General features: G+C 39.7%; 1 protein-coding gene across 5 annotated transcripts in view; it reads left to right on the forward strand.

Moving 5' to 3' along the window:
- The window catches only part of AFAP1 (actin filament associated protein 1), a 124,861-nt gene that overhangs the window by 56,839 nt on the left and 51,594 nt on the right, over window positions 1-16,428 (forward strand). For all 5 annotated transcript variants that reach the window (XM_074865684.1, XM_074865686.1, XM_074865687.1 and 2 more), the window contains exons 3-4: window positions 2,201-2,298; window positions 15,577-15,685. In XM_074865684.1, the coding sequence (XP_074721785.1) occupies window positions 2,201-2,298; window positions 15,577-15,685 (207 nt within the window). The remainder of the gene's footprint in view (window positions 1-2,200; window positions 2,299-15,576; window positions 15,686-16,428) is intronic.

Below are 16,428 nucleotides of genomic sequence, written 5' to 3' on the forward strand. Positions count from 1 at the left end.
GGGAACTGGCTGGGTTCTTTATAACATCTGGAAATGGACAATTATATTTTTCTTTGTAAGGTGTGGAAATTATAATGGGCTGGTTAGCTTTTAGTAAAACACTTTAAACTCTGTAAGTTCTTACTTGGGGAATTCTTTAGAAGACTTTTGCCTTCTTTTACTCCATCTCCCAAATGCACAGTGTTTTCTTCATTTATAATAACTATCAAGCAGAGAGTACTGGGCTAGGCAGATGTGTTCTTCAGGTCGTAGCTGCCTGTCCTTGACCTGCCCCACATCCAAACCAGTGATTACTCTGAATAGCTGGCAAAACTATAAACTTTATTTTTCTTCCTGAGCCTTGGCATGCCCAGTGGATTGTAGGTCTGAAGAAAACACTTGGCATTTCCTTCTGAAACTCAGACTTTCTTCTAGAAAACAAAGACACAGTTTATTTTGGAGTAAGAACTGTTGCTGGATTTAGTCATTTAATATGACTGTCAACATTGCCTGTTTTCCTTAAAGGGACCTGATGCAGTAAACCTATAGTGCTCAGTTTGCTGTGTGATTTGGTAGAAGAAAATAAATGTTAGAGCAGGGTCTTGCTGAAACACACATAGTTTAAAACTGGGGAAAAACTAGTTTTACAGTGTCATTAGAATTCACTTGGAATACTTCTTTTTTGCAGTAAAAACCCCTTCATATCTGACTTCTGGTTGTTATGGAAAGCATGGGAGACAGATATGGATGGCAGTCATAATATGGATTCATCCTTCATAAGGAGGAACAAGTGAAAGTTATACTGAAAAGAAAAATTGGAATGTTTCCCAAGACTAATCCCCCTCTTGATTTGTGTGAAGAAAGAAGAATCTGTGGCCCTTGGAGCTAGTTTATTTTATCAGTGTTGTTTTTCAATCCATGACTTCACAGCCAGTGGGACTGGGGTATTATGACAAGAAACATTTCATCATTGATTACATTTTTGAGAATTACATGATCTTGACCAAAAGATACCCATTTGACTATGTAAATATATATTTTAAAAACTAAACACTGGGAGCTAAATTCAGTCTGTGGGTAAGCAGGGTACCATCCATTGACTGAATTTTTGCCAGAACGTTGTGGAGATGCACCCTGATCTCCCTTTTGATATTTAGAAAAATAAACTATTTCATGTTCCTGTGAAGTGAGTGCAACTGTGATTTAAATTATTGTGCCAAAAACTCAGAACGAGTGGGTCGCTCCTCTTTTCCCCTGGGAGGGAGATGCAATAGTGATACAAAGGACCCTCAAAGCAGCTTCTACATTCAGATTCTTTTCCCTTTTCAAATTCACCTGGCAAACTATGGGATTATTTTAAAAAAATGAGAGAAAGAAGGAAATGGTGGGAAAACATGCTTGGTATGTGGTTCTGTTAACAGTGAGTTGCTTAGGGCAATGTCCCCCCAGCAGCAGCGTGCTCCAGATTGGGGTGTCACAGCATCCTGCATCTCCCAGGACTTGGGCAGACTCACACCACGGCTCCATGATCAGAGGTGGTGGCAGCAGGGACTGCAGGGAACATGGGTGCTGTGGGCTTGGCCAAATAGCTGTCACCATCGCTGCCAGGAAGGGAGGCAGGCAGGGTCTCTTCTGCCCTCTACCTCACTCTTGTGGCATGAAGGGTTGTTTTGGCCTTATTTCTGCATGACGGCCTTGCCCATCCAAAATGTGCCATGGGAGCAACAGTTGCTCGTCTCCACTGGTAAAAGGCAGACAGCCATATACTGCCCACAGGCTGACCGGGTTTTATTCACAGTATGGTGCCCTTAGGAAATACCACAAGTGTGGTATTTTTCCCCCCATAAATGGTTTTATCTGTATGGTAGACGCCTGGCAACATATTTGAATGTTAGTTGTTTAAGTCTTTCAGTTCCAGATGGATAGGCAGTTCAGAATGATTTCCTGAAAATTTTTTCTATGTCTGGTGTTTGTTGATCCAAATAGCATATATGTCATTATCATATAGAGTAAGTATGTGTTTGTTCTGCTTGATTAAATTCCTGAATTCCCAGCATTCTTCTTGTCCTGCCTCAGTAACCGCGCCTGGGAGGTGGGCTGTGAACAGAGCTGTGTGCCAGATCTCGGTGTGTGACAGTCAGACATGGTGTCCACATGTGGAAAAAAAATGTCCCATTTACATCCACGGAAATGTTAAGTGATGTCTGTTGCTCTTCCACAGGTTTTGAAATAAAAGAACATGTACAGAAACAAGAAGTCGCCAACAGTTTGCCGGCACCTCCTCAAATGCCTCTGCCAGAAATACCTCAGCAGTGGCTGGTGAGTGTTAATTTAAATATATAACTATATATAAGAGAGAATATATTTGTGATAAACACTAACAGAAATGGTTACAAGGGGAAGGAGCCTGCAGGTCCAGCGAAACGATTCTCCTCTCACCTCTGCCATGGCTGAGGGAATTATGTTCAATTTGCAGAAGAGAAGGCAAAAAATTCTATATGGTGAAATAAGCCTGGGAACAGGTCATCTGCAAAGGCTGTGGAATTGCAATCTTTGGTGATTTTCAAAATTCAAGCAGCAAAAGACTGACAACTTAATCTTAACTTCAAAGGTTGACTGGTCTTGTGTTGGAGGTTGGCCTGGCCAAGCCCACAGGTCCCAGCCAGATTCTTATGATTTTAATGATCAGCTTTTCCTGGAGCAAGGAGGGAAAGACTTATGAGAAGACTTCCTCTTGATAGCTGATAAATGAAGATTCAGAGTTTTAAAATGAAAGAAGAATACTTCCTTTTTTTTTTTTTTAATAAAGTCTTTAGTGCCCTTCTGTGCCCAGTCTCTGTGTAGGAAATTCCCTGCAGAACAAGTAGAAGTGCATGTTGTTGGAGATGTTTATAGCAGAGATACTGATTGAGATCTGTAATTCAGTTCCTCCAGTTGAGAGCAGCTGTCTTATTATAGAATAAACTATAAACAAGTTTTAATGCTCCTCTGTTACTGACTTTACAGTAGATTAGAAGAAAACATTTTCAACATTTTTTTTAGGTGAGCGTAAGCAAATAATGATTTAACCTCTTGAAAGGTGAACATGGCCTTAGCCCTAATACTGATAAATTATCCATCTTTGTATTCATTTGTGGAAAATTTTTTTCATGGTAGTAAGGACAATCCTTGGAAACCTACATTGATTGGCTGAAGCAGGAAGTACAGATGCAGTTTACAGGGGCAGAACAATTGGATGGCTGATGTTCTGCTTCATTTGTTGCTCTGTTACCACATTTATGCCCAAGTCTAAGGATATATAAACCAATAGCATTTTATGAACATAAGAACTAATTTATCAGATCAAACTCTAGGTCAGCCTCTCATAATAACCTTTATTTGATGGTGAATAATGCTATGTATTGCAGAACAAAGTAAAAAACCCCAGCAAGCATGTATTATATAGAATACCTTAATCATAGTTTCTCCCTAAGCACTGACATCTTTTGGTTTGTGACCTGAACATGATTTTTCTTTTTAATTTTAATTCTACCTAATGTAATCGGGTATGCTGAAATCATTATAGGAAGGGAATGTTTGTGCTAGAAACATTCATATCCAGAGTTGGTATATATACTGTAGCAAAATTCAGCTAAAAGGGATGCTGTAAAGTAATTATGCATAGTTTCGAATGGATGCAAAAGTGGTGTTATTAATATGCAGTGAAACTTGGAGAATCCATTTCATGGTTAACAGTGCCTGAAAATGATTATTTTTCTTTAATTCAAGATGCATATAGCATAAATTACAAGGGAAAGGGTTGATGAGAGGCAGAAAAATTATGCAAAATGCACATGCCTTTGAAATGTAGACTTAAGGTGCTAGCTTCGTAAGCTGAAGCCAGTTGAGATCCTCATTCTTTCATATTTATATAGGTTCAGGTTAATAATTTGGCTCTGAAGATTCAAGTTGTTTTTCTAAAGACAACTGACCTACTTTTCCTTTCTCATACACTAATGTGTAAATTCCCTTAAAGTTGGTACAGCTGCAGTGAGTGAAATGGTGTGAAGTATGAATTAGGTCCGGGAGGTCAGCACTGTTTTTTGCAGTAGTTCGGTTTGGTTTGTTGAATAACAAAAATACTTCTATGAGATATAGTGGAAATTACTGTAGAAGTTGACACAGTTAGAGCTGGCTGGTCTGGAGCATGGTCTTCCCATGTTGAGCCTGGCAAAGTGGAGTTTGAACATGGCCCTCCCCTCTGACCTGCCCATAATGCTGCAGACACTTTCATCTCTGTGAAGTCACCAAGCTGAGCAAGTTTTTCCATAGCGGTGGAAGCTGATTTTTGCCAGTTTTTTTGCAATTCTGTTGCTGCTGTCAGGCAGTGGTAGTTTTCATCTTCCTTTCTGGTGTCAGTGCCACTTTGAGATCAGCCAGGAAATGTCCCAGGACTCTCGTTGTCTTGCATTATCCAAATACAGGTTACAAGTGGTGCTATTTTAAGCTGGTAGCACATCATAATTTGTGAAAAAGATGACAGACTGCTGCTGTCCTGCAGAAGACCAGGTGGAGTCAGAAGGAAAGGACAAAACTGTCAGCTTTTTGACCTTTGAACACTAGGGAAGCTCAAACCCCAGTCTGACTGTTTAAAAACTTCACCTGAGATCACGTTGAACTAATGGAATTGATCATTAGCTGATTTTTGGAAACCTTTCTCTGTTAGATACCTCTTTGTTAGCCCCTCATTGTTATTAGATATGATCAGAGACTGTCATATTATCTTTCTTTTTATACCAAGCTGGACATCAGTGGTAGTGGCCAAGATTTAATTTTCCCTTCCCTTAATGCTCCTGCATGGTGATCTTCAACCTACCCTGAATCAATGGACTGCTAAAAATTTGTAGCTGATGATGCCAATCTCTATAAAAACTGTACATGATTACATTGCTCAGTGACACAAATACTGAGCTACCTTTCCTAGCCACTTTTCATACACCGTGCTTTCATAGTCAAGTGGAAGAAATCCCCTGGGCCCACCAGAGGCTAGGAAATTCTGCTCCAGGTTGCCCTTCTTCACATGGCAAGTTGGAAGTCATGTTGTATGGCATCTCTTTTTGCCAGCCATTCAGGACAGAAACTTTTTTCCATTTGCTGAATAACATCTAGTGGTGGTCCCAGCCTCCAGTGGAAACACAGTGTGCTGCTGGAACACAGGAATTTACTGGAAGTGGGAATCAATAACTTTAAATAAACTATGCACTGTTTTAAAATCTATGTTTTTAGCACATCAGTTATTGAGCGTGATGGAAATTAAAGTTTCATTTACACCACTGTTTCTCTTTATGGCACTCAAGGGATTCTGCATTCAAAAATGTTTAGTCTGAATTATGTTTAAGCTTTTACTTATGTAAAGATGTGTGGGTGGGAAGGAATTCAATACTCCTTAAAGTAGTGCCAGGAGCCAGAATTATATGTGGGCAGGTGCTGTGCAAGGTTTCCTTTGTAAATCTGTAAACAGACCTGCATATTTTCTCAGGCCAAATCTTGTATCAGTTTTGTTACTCATCCACCCATGAACAAAGAGTATAAAATTCATATTATTTAGAGACATGCTGTTAATAGTTTAAATGAAGTCTCCAGTTATTAAAACACATTAAAGCCCAGAGAGTTTTCCTGGACTCAGTGGGCTTTGGACCAGGTCTTAAAATTGAGGGACAAAGTTGGACCTTGCATATACTTGAATGAAGCGAATCACTAAGCACACAGTCATTTAGTAATTCTGTATGCATGCCCTTGCCTACATCTGGTCTAGCAGACTTTCTGTCAGGCTTAGAAAGCACAAATCCTCGCTTGCTTTAGCCTGTGCCTACAGCTCCTTCAGATGGCCGGCAAAGTAAAAGCTGCAGATAAAGGATGTGAGTTTAAGGGCAACTCGGAGTCCTGCTGCAGAACTGAAATGCCACTTGCCTGCTTCCTAGCATGAACACAGTGCCAGCAGCTAGGGTAGCTTTGCCTGCATCAGCAGCAGAGGAGGGGATCACCATGTCTGAAATAGAGTTATATTGGTTCTCCCCTCTTGAATCTGCTTACTACGAGGGCTTGTGTCTTTTAGCCTTCTTTCTCCATCTCTACATCAGCAGCCACTTTTGTGATATTTCCCTGCTCTTGAAAGGCAAGAAGCAGTGCCAGATGATGGATTTGGAGGAGTAACAGAGCCAGTGCTCTGTGCATACCTCAAAGTGCTGCTGATGGTTTAACACCTGGGATCCCATCACTGCACTATCACCAAGTTGCCTTAAAGTACATTTTCCACTGAGGCAGGAGGATAACATCCGGTGTGTCCTGCTGCTCAGATGTGCCTGAGGATTACTGGCATAAATTATCCACAGCATGACAGTGACAGAATACTTCTAGCCTCCAAGCATTTGGTTGTCATATTACATGTGACAGTTGGTGATTTCAGTGCACTGTGCACTCCAACAAAATAAAACACAGCGCACTTAGCTATTTTGCATGATTTTCACAGTAAAATTGAGTAAATGTTTTGTTTTTCTTGGAATATTGACAATTTAATAGTTATTTAACTGCAGCAAGTGTCCAGCAAGATGCCAGAACCCCTGTAGATATAAATCAAAAGGATAGGTCATCTTCCTCGAACCCTTTGCTGCAATGTACAGAGTCACTCTGTAGGAGTGTTTCACATAAATGGGTTTCCTATTGTGGAGAAGTGATTTGACAGCCTCCCTTTATCTGACTGCCTGTCAGGTATACCCTTAGAAAATGCTGAAAGGAGACAGTGTCCTTGGAGAAGAAAAAAAATCATCCTGAAATCAAAGGGATTTTTGAGGTGATACATCACCAGTTACATTAATCATTCTTTGAATAACAACCAAAAAAGTGCCAGTCTTAAAGCTTTTTCTAAAATGTGCAGCGAGAGTAGTGCCATAGCAAAAGCAAGGGGCTCGTGTGCCAGGTGGGTACTTATGAATCTTACATCATCTTGCTTTTTCTTCTAACACTGAAAATCAGTTGTTATTTTCTGTTCTTAAAAGATAATCTTAAGTTAGTATTAGCCTTGGGCTTTTTTCCTTGCAGGAAATTTTTAAAAGCCACAAAAATAAATTCAACAAAAATTCAGTTGTTTCATTCAGAGCTGGCTAATAGTTTCAGTTTGCAGAGATCTCAACAAGTTCTTCAGTAATGAAGAAACAACTAAACGGGCCTTTATGATCATTCAGTGCAGTCACTTTTACTGAAGGCAATTATAAAATATTAACCCTTTCAGAAACTTACCAAAATCTATTCACTAGCATATAGGTTTCTTTAACCCACTATTTTAATTTGAAAGGCTGTTCTGCCATCTCAGTGTTCGTTGTCAGCCTTTTCCTTGTGTTTAAGTAGCTTTTTCTTCCTCACCTTGATACCTGTGCCTCAGATATCCTTTGAAGTCACAATCATATTCCTCTCAGGTTTCATTTCAATCCATTACACATAAGAAAGGCTCTGTCAGTTTCATTTTGAGCTATAGTTTAATTCTAGTGAACTATATCAGTATTTCTCCCATGAACCTACAGTAAGGTTCATGGGAGGTTTGGTCACGAGTGACCAGAACAGCAGAGTCTTCTGGACATACAATCACAGAATCGTAGAATCATTTAGTTTGGAAAAGATCCTTAAGATCATCAAGTGCAACCTTTAACACTGCCAAATCCACCACTAAACCATGTCCCTACGTGTCACATCTACACATCTTTTAAATACCTCTAGGGATGGTGACTCAACTGTTTTGCTGGACAGTCTGTTCCAGTGCTTGACAACTCTTTCGGTGAAGAAATTTTGCTAATATCCAATCTAAACCTCACCTGGAGCAACTTGAGTCCGTTTTCCTCTTGTCCTATCACTTGTTACTTGAGAGAGGAGACCAGCACCCACCTAGCTACAACCTTCTTTCAGGTAATTGTTGTAGAGATTGATAAGGTGCCCCTTGAGCCTCCTTTTCTCCAGGCTAAACAACCCCAGTTCCCTCAGCTGCTGCTCATAAGACTCATGCTCTAGACCCTTCACCAGTTTCATTGCTCTTCTTTGGACATGCTCCAGTACCTCATTGTCTTTCTTGTAGTGAGGGGCCCAAAACAACACAGTATTCAAGGTGTGGCCTCACCAGTGCCAAGTACAGGGGTAAGATCACTTCCCTAGTCCTGCTGGCCACGCTATTTCTGATACAAGCCAGGATGCTAATGGCCTTCTTGGCCACCTGGGCACACTGCAGTTGTGGAATACCTCCAGTCATCATATGTGTTTGCATAAGGAATAAGGATAAAGAAATGGTTGCAACCTCTTTTTTATGTTGGTCATGTCTTGCAGGACACTGTAGTTGTCATTGCCATTTCCCCTGGGTGGGGTTGGTGCATTATTATTGATGATTTATTTCACATTTGCAAATATTATCACAAAATGTTTTAGTTAATTTCCTTCTCAGTTCATTTATAGTATACCTTTATAATGATGCATATCACCATATTTCAAAACTTTCTTCATATCTAAGCTGCCAGAATGAACCGTTCCCAACTGCCTTTAACTGGAATTTGCATTTAAACTGGATGAGTTCAGGTCAGGTTCAGAGTAGGATTGAACTGCTTTACCAGATTCTTTCTGTGATCATTGTGAAGCTATATGCCCTCTTTCCTGCTCTTACTAGATACTGATGATCTTTGACCTTCATATAAGAAAGCTATTAAATTACTAATGCCACAGATTTGATAGGATATTGTCCCACTATTTTTCATAACATGCTCACACTTCTGGCCTCAGGTTTTTCATTTCTTGTTTCTGTGCTATACCTGTCCATAAAACACCCTCTCTGTGCTGATAGTTAGGGACCAGCCTATTTGCTTTCCTAACCATGCTCATGTTCTGTGCACAGACACATGGAAAAGGAGTTAGGCCAGTAAGTAGCAAGTCTTCTCTTGTTTTTGTTTGATGCAGGGCTCAGGCTCTTAGAGAATATTGTTCTGGTGGAAATGGTGTTGCTCACACTTTTCTCACTGTACTGCCTTGTCTTGTCCTCACTGTCATATTAGGTACCTGGATGAGCTTATTATTAACTCCTGGAAGAGGAAGGTGATTTTGTTTTTGCTGGGGAATACAGACACTTCTTTGAGCTGTTACAATAACCACCTCTGACTGAGGGCCCCATGCTGCTTAAAATTCAGATTCATCTTTCTCATGCAATATGCATGAAAGTGTTCCCTAGTATTAATTAAAGCCCATTTCTTCTCTTGGTACACCCAGACTCTTTGCTTGGTATGAGTCAACTCTATTGTTTTGTCTGAGTGATGCTTCCAACTGGCTGTGTAATAATCTTTTATTATAAAATCTGAATGATACAGAAATACCATGTTTTTGTTTCTAGCTCATTCTTTTTCACTTCCGAATTATTTTGTTAGATCTTCTGTTACTTCCATGGAGTCTGGAGTTTGCTTCCTCTCCTGTCTTCCATAAGAGTTTGGGTGTGACTCCTTACAGCTATCTGTCCTTTCAGTGGTGCAGTGTGTGCTCCAGTCTCTTCAGTTTTATTTAATAAATGTTAATTAAATACAATAGCAAGAATTGACACTTAAGCTTATGCTGGGTTCTGCCGCAGGCTGATGTTGCCATGAGAGAGATGCAAGAACCATGTGTGTTCTCTGTTCAGTCGATATACTGTGTTGGTTTCTTACTGCTTCCATTTGGTCCTCTTCATTGCCATCTTTAGCTTCTTGTTGCTTAGGTAAAGGGGTTATTGGGTTATCTAAGCAGAAATCAGATGTGTAACTCAGTTCCTGGTGAGGTTCCTGTATAAATGCTCTCCAGACAATCTTCAGATCAAACTGTGGAGACATAGTATGCTCTGATTCATTCTTTAAATGCAAACAAGTCTGTTCAGATCCCTTTCCCATCATCAGGCTGTGCCTTCTGAGGCTGTGATCTGTTTGTAGCCACTATACATACTAAGCACTTTTCCAGAGATACCTTTAATTAGGCATTCACCCCTGAGTCAGCAGACACGCTCTTAGGCTGTGTGAGATGTACCTCCACTCCCTGGAGGACAGCTTGCAAAGCGTGTACCTTCTTTTGTTCTTAGTCTTAAACTTGCTCAAGTCACTGTTCAGGATCACCCTAAGGAAAGGCTTTGCTTATGCTTATACTCATCCACCACCTGGTAATTACTTCCACTAGCATTTCCTCCTTGCCCTCATCTGTTCAGCACTGCAGTAGAAACTGGTGGGTTACCAGCTGCTGAGTGTTGCTCGGCTTCCCATCATGCCTGACTCTGGCTGTTGATTTCTTGGGCAATTCCTTTTGTTTTTTTCCTGGTAGCACCAGTGTCCCAGAGGTGTGTGCTGTAATTGCATGGGTACACTCAGCGATGCTTGTGTGAGACTATGCCAACAGCCTGTCATGCAGTGGTGTTACCCACCTTGTGGTGGGACTGACAGGGTTACTCTGTTCCAAAAAGCTGAGTTTTGTGTCTGACTGGATGGTTTGCTGTCTTTTGTCAGATGTGCTGAGAAGCTGAAAAGAGAAGTTGAAAAGAGAAGCTGAAAAGAGAACTTCTTTCACATTTGGCTCCCAGTTTTGTAGCATCCAGCTGACAAGCTGAGAAATGAATAACCTTAGAATATGGAGCTGAGGTCAAATGAAGAGTTATTCTCAGCTTTTCCTTGTCTACACTCAGGCTAATATTTCCTTCCTGCACAGCTCAATATGGTCTTAACATCCCATATAGTCAGCACTTTTGTCCTGAATAAATCTAAGGTCCATCCAGGTCCTCAACTGCTGGCAATAGATTTGTGTCTTAGTGATTTTGAGTTTATCTAAAGGCTTAGACTTTCATACCAAGTGCGTGGCAAGTACTTACGCGCAATTTCCATCCTTTGCAGTGGTACAACGAAGCCTGGTTGAAATGTGCGGTCAGTAATTTTGCCAATTGTATTGATACCCTGTTGATTCATCTTACTTTCTGGACATCGATTTTTTTGCATGTGGGGAGAGGGATCATAAATGTTTGAGCACTCTTCCCCCTCCAGGCTAAGGATGTGGTGGGGTTGTACAGAGGTCAGGTCTAAGCTTGCTCCAAAGCAAATGGCATGTGCATGTGTCAAGGTTTCTTCTTGACAGCCCGCATTTGCCTGCTGGCTTCTGAATAGCTTTATTATGCATTACCAATGTGTGACCACTTTTCCAGTCTCATGTTGCTGCTTTCAGTGTTGAGGGGTTACGTAGCAGCTGGCTCCACAGTCTGGCTGGATCTGAATTGGTGGTTGATCTAATAACACACATGCGAGCATGGCCTTTGAATTGCTGGCAGCCTTTGCCTGCAGCACGAGTGTACTGACAGTCTTTGCTAAAGTCACTGCTTTGCACTGGAAATCTCCAAGTCCTAAATCATTGCATAAAGGGAGGTGTTTCTATTTCCTACAGAGTGTAAGTCTTCACTGGGGTGTCAAGTGATTTTATATCCGCAGGCCCCTATATGATGACATTTATTTTCCTTTGTCTTTCATATTGCTTTCCACACGATATACTTCCATATCGTCAGCAGATCTCAGCTAGACTATCCCTAAAAAAAAAGTTACTGTCTTGTGAGGGACCCTTGGACAGGAGGGGGAAATAAAGTAATTTATCTCCTAGCATAAAGAAAGAGTTCATTTGTGGTCTGTGGAACACAGACAGGCAAGTGGAGGGGAATATCATGATACGCCATAAAATTAATATTTCCATTAAGTCTGTTTCATAGAGTCCGATAGAATAATGAGTTTCACTGTCCAGGTAAATACTGCTTATTATTTGGAGGTTCTTGTTTCTTACTCTCAACAATCCTTCCTGTAAACTGGAGTTGGACGTCCTGTGCACGATCCAGTCTTTAATGTCTTCAGAGGTCTCAACTCTGAGGTATAATTATCACCCCATCCGCTTCTTGGTTTCAAATAAAGCATCTCTCACTTGGTCTCAGACCCAACACCTTCATTGGTATTTTTTCAGTATTACTGGTATTATTCTGGGCAACAATCTCACTCATCTTTGTCCCTTTTCCTCCTTCTAACTGTTCCTATTCCTGTGATTGAACAAGATTATTTGTCTTGAAAGGCAGCATTCTCTAGTTTTCTTCCCTGTTGGCTGTTATAAAAAAAGTAAAGGTAGAAATCTGCGCTAATGACTTCTTTGCAGGTTGCCAGGTCTTTCCTCATGATACCATTCAAACTACACATGTTCTAGGGTTTTTTGAGATTTAATCCTTTTATAGAATACGTAAATAGTTTTGCGGGTTTTATGGCCTTTCTATTTTTCAGGTAAACTATTGAACACTTACTGAACCAAGAATTATTTCAGTTCATAATTCATAACTGCATCAAAATTCTTCCACTCAAAATTGCCAAGTTGAAAGACTTAAACCATACAGCTAGCAACAGTAAAAAAATTAAAGCACTGTAAATATTAGTAAGTAATACCAGAATGTTCAGATGTACTTTTTACATTTCTTTATGCTCAAACTCTTACATATTCCATAGCTCCCAGAAGATGAGGTTGTTTATGGTACAGATTTGAGTGAGATATTTTTATTTTGTTTTTAATCAGATGGATTTTCCTTCAATATTAAAGCAGCCTTGCTTTAATCAGAAAGTATTTAATGTTGGATGTTTCTGTTTCTCCTAATAATTTTTTTTAAAAAAATCTCTTTTATAATTGTTTTCAACTTTGCTATGGCAAGCACTGCAAAATGCATTTCAGAGAGGAGGGCCTGGCTAATTCAGCAATGGATTCCATCTGTGTTGACGTTGGCTGCACAGCCCAGCCCGCCCCAACTGTATGAAGTAACTGGTGCTCCAGCAGGGTCGAATTCAGACAAGCACCATTTGTGTTTCATTTCCTTTTTTCTTTCTTTCTGAATAACATTTTGTCTAAAAACAAGGATTTCCCCCCCCCCCCCCCCCCCCCCCGATCTTTATTGGAACCTCTTATTTGTTTCTGGATAAAAGATAGCTTTGAAACCTCAGTACTGTGTCAAGTCAAAATTGGAATGACTCTCGGATGGGTATTTCCTGGGTGAATTACATTTAATAATGATAGGAATTTCATATACTGTATATACACCTGACGGGAAAAATAGTTTAAGGCTAGACCAAGATATTAATATATCTGTCTAATGAAAGGAGTGGTATGAATCTCCACTGCCCTAGGAACAAACCTTGACCCCAGCTCACTTGAGCAAGGCTCTGCTCACCTGCATGAAGGGAGAAAATACAAACTCTTTGGGGGCAGTTCCACCTATTGTGTGTAGCAGTTCAGGCCACACGGAGCTGATGTGTGCAGGTGTGTAGGGCAAAATTAATAATTGCTGACAAATTTCCAATATTAACATGTAATATTTTTTAATGTCACTTATGCCTGTTGCGCAGCAGCAGCTAACTTTGAAAGATTCATTTCTTTTGTGATGATGTGCAGATTTGCTGTTCGGGGGGTGTTTTTCAGCAGAATAACAGGGACACTATGCTAAAAGCCATTTTTTCATTATTTTAATTCTTTGACAGCTAATTTTTCTAGCAAAACTGATGAGGAAAACTCATTTGGCTGACATAGATAACAGTAATTGCCATCTCTTATCTGTAATTGAGTGTGACATATGAAGTTGGCTATATCATTTGATATAGTAATATTAGTGTAAATCTCAATCTGACCAAGAATTTCTGTGTTCAGTCACGAATTGGTTCATTGTTCATGAGGAAGTTTCTGATTTTACTAGGTGCACAAAGGGAAGTCAGTGCTGGATGAGCTGAAGGGCAAGTTTAATCACTAGCTTCTGGCCTTCCTGCACATTGGGAATACACAAGCACTTACCTGCAAGGTGGAATGACCTACTCAATATGAATTTAACTACAGAGCACACTAAGGGTGGAGCTCGTCTAGCTGATATTGTTAAGAATTAGGTGTCTGGCGTAGGTGTGTAATCAGTAATGAGATTTGGAGATGTGTAGCTTTGAAATATGCAAAGGTGAATCCAGACCTGAAAGCACCCACAGAACTAATTTCATTACAGCTAATGCCACGTGCTATTAAAGCTCAAGTTCCTCCTGGGTAACTTTAGGTCTGTAGGAAAAGAGGAGTGTAGTCATTGTGGCTTCATCTGTATTATGTGAAAGAAAGCTCTATGCCTCTGCTAGACTGTTCAGCCCACCTGAGTAACAGTCTAGAAGTGTCTGTATCTGACCATGAGCAAAGCCCACCCTAACTAGTTTCTTATTTCAGTATCTCTGTTTGTTCTCTATTCTCTGAGTTTAGACAAACAGTGTTACATCTCTTTCATTACATGAAAAAAGAGAAAGGTGTATTGAAAAAATGTTACTGCAGAAATGAGACTCTGCTTAGAAGTTACATTTTTGTGATCATACAATAAACCACTGGTGCTGGAAAAAGACCAGTATTTTCTGTAATACAAAAATATGGAACTCAAAGCCTGTGGCATATATGAGTGAGTTCTATAAAATACAGTTGGTTTGGTACTTGTTAAGGAAATAGAACAGTAAAGTCATATGGAAGAAGTCACAGAGTACTAAATTTACTTTGTTACTATATCAACATACCAGCAGTCGGTCAGTTTTAAATTTAAAACAGGTTTATATTTAGAAAAGAAGCATTTTAGAATTTGACCTGGTATTTGAAATATTTATTTTATCATATAATCGTTTCTTGATGTTCCAGTCTTTTCATTGGTTGTAGCTCTGTTTTCGCTATGTAGAAATAGCATTTTAAAAATTAATGTCTATATTAAGACTTGATTTGCCATTGAAAAACAAAATGCATCATGAAAATATGGTCTAAATTACCTAAATGTCCTTGATCTCTGCCAGCCCAGGCTATTTAACTTTTCTGAAGTGTCCAACATTGTTTGCTGCAGTAGTATGAATTATTTTAGGTGTAAAACACCAATAAATAAGCCTTAACACTGTAAATTGGTCTATGCACAGAAATCTCTTTCTGATGTAGACCCTTTAGATTTCTAGTTCTTAAAGAGAGAACTGTATCTTTTCAACATTTTTACCACTTAATGCTGTTGTAGAAAGAACTTCTTTTAATGTAGCTATCTTGATTTTGCCATCTTTAACAATGGCAAGTAGGATCCTACTGTCCTTATATTACCAAAGGACTCAGTTGGAGACGTGCAAGAAGGTTTTGCTTCCTTATCTCGAGTGGAGGTAAAGGTCTTGAGAATAATGATACATTTAAAAATGTATCATTATGTTATAATGCATAATTAAGTCACTTTATTGCATCAAATCTCAACCTATACATATTATTGTTTAATTATAACAACATAAGAGGAACTTGAGATTTAGGCTTGTTTTCCTTCTAAAAGATGCTACCCTGAAGAACATGCCTTATTCAAAGGTCAACATCTAATTCACCCCTCTAGAGCCTTGCCTTTAGAGATAGTTAACATAAGAAATAGTCACAGGACCAGCCACTGGGTTTATAAGGCTGGTAACATTAGCACTGATCATGAGCAGATGTTCTGACCATGTTAAATTTAACACCTTGTTGGTCTGTAATCACTTTTTTCTTTTTTTCTTCATTTAGCCACCAGATAACGGGCCTCCACCATTACCAACATCTTCCCTTCCTGAAGGCTATTACGAAGAGGCAGTGCCACTTAGCCCTGGCAAAGCTCCTGAGTATATCACTTCCAGTGAGTAATATATTTCCAGATCAGTTTCTGAGCAATTGGTAATTCCAGTGTCCTTCAACTTTTTTAGTATTTGACAGCTACATTTCTATCAGTGCTGTGGTGACATGTTGTAAGTGTGGCTATGACCATTTGGGGCCAGTTCTGGTTATCCTCACTGGCTGTGCATTGGCTTGGTTTGCAGAACTGTTTTGGTGTGCATAAACCAGGCTCCTTTTAGAGGAAACTAAACCTGAAGCTTAAGTTAGGAGCACATGAATATGTTTCAGCTGCTATTGGAGACAGAGGGTCCAAATCAGCCACTGGTCTTTTGAACAGCTTTGAACCATGAACGTGGTTGGGGGCATTGGGCCAGGAGTCCAGAGTTAAGTATCATCCAGAGTAAACTCCTCTAGAACTGGCGATACTGTAAATGTAGAGGTAAACTGGTAAAACTTGCTGTAAGGGGGGAAAAAAAAAAGGTTCAATGCTATGAGGAAAAAGCAATGATTTAACCCAGTAACTTTGCTGAAAAGAAGGTGAGATTATTGCATGGGGTTTATGGTAAGAAAAACTTCTTTTTGACATATGGCAAAGAGATGACCTGTAATTTTATCCAACGTGAAACCTTCTTTTCTGCAATATGAAAAAGCTAAATCATGTCCTAATGAGGAAGAAAAAACAGTGTGTTAAAACAGATTCAGTTTTTGCATCCTTTTGATTGATGCACTTAAAAATGCAGATGGAGAAGGCATGTTTGATAGGTT

The sequence above is a fragment of the Strix uralensis genome, chromosome 4, assembly GCF_047716275.1.
Source record: "Strix uralensis isolate ZFMK-TIS-50842 chromosome 4, bStrUra1, whole genome shotgun sequence".
NCBI classification, from domain to species: Eukaryota; Metazoa; Chordata; class Aves; order Strigiformes; family Strigidae; genus Strix; species Strix uralensis.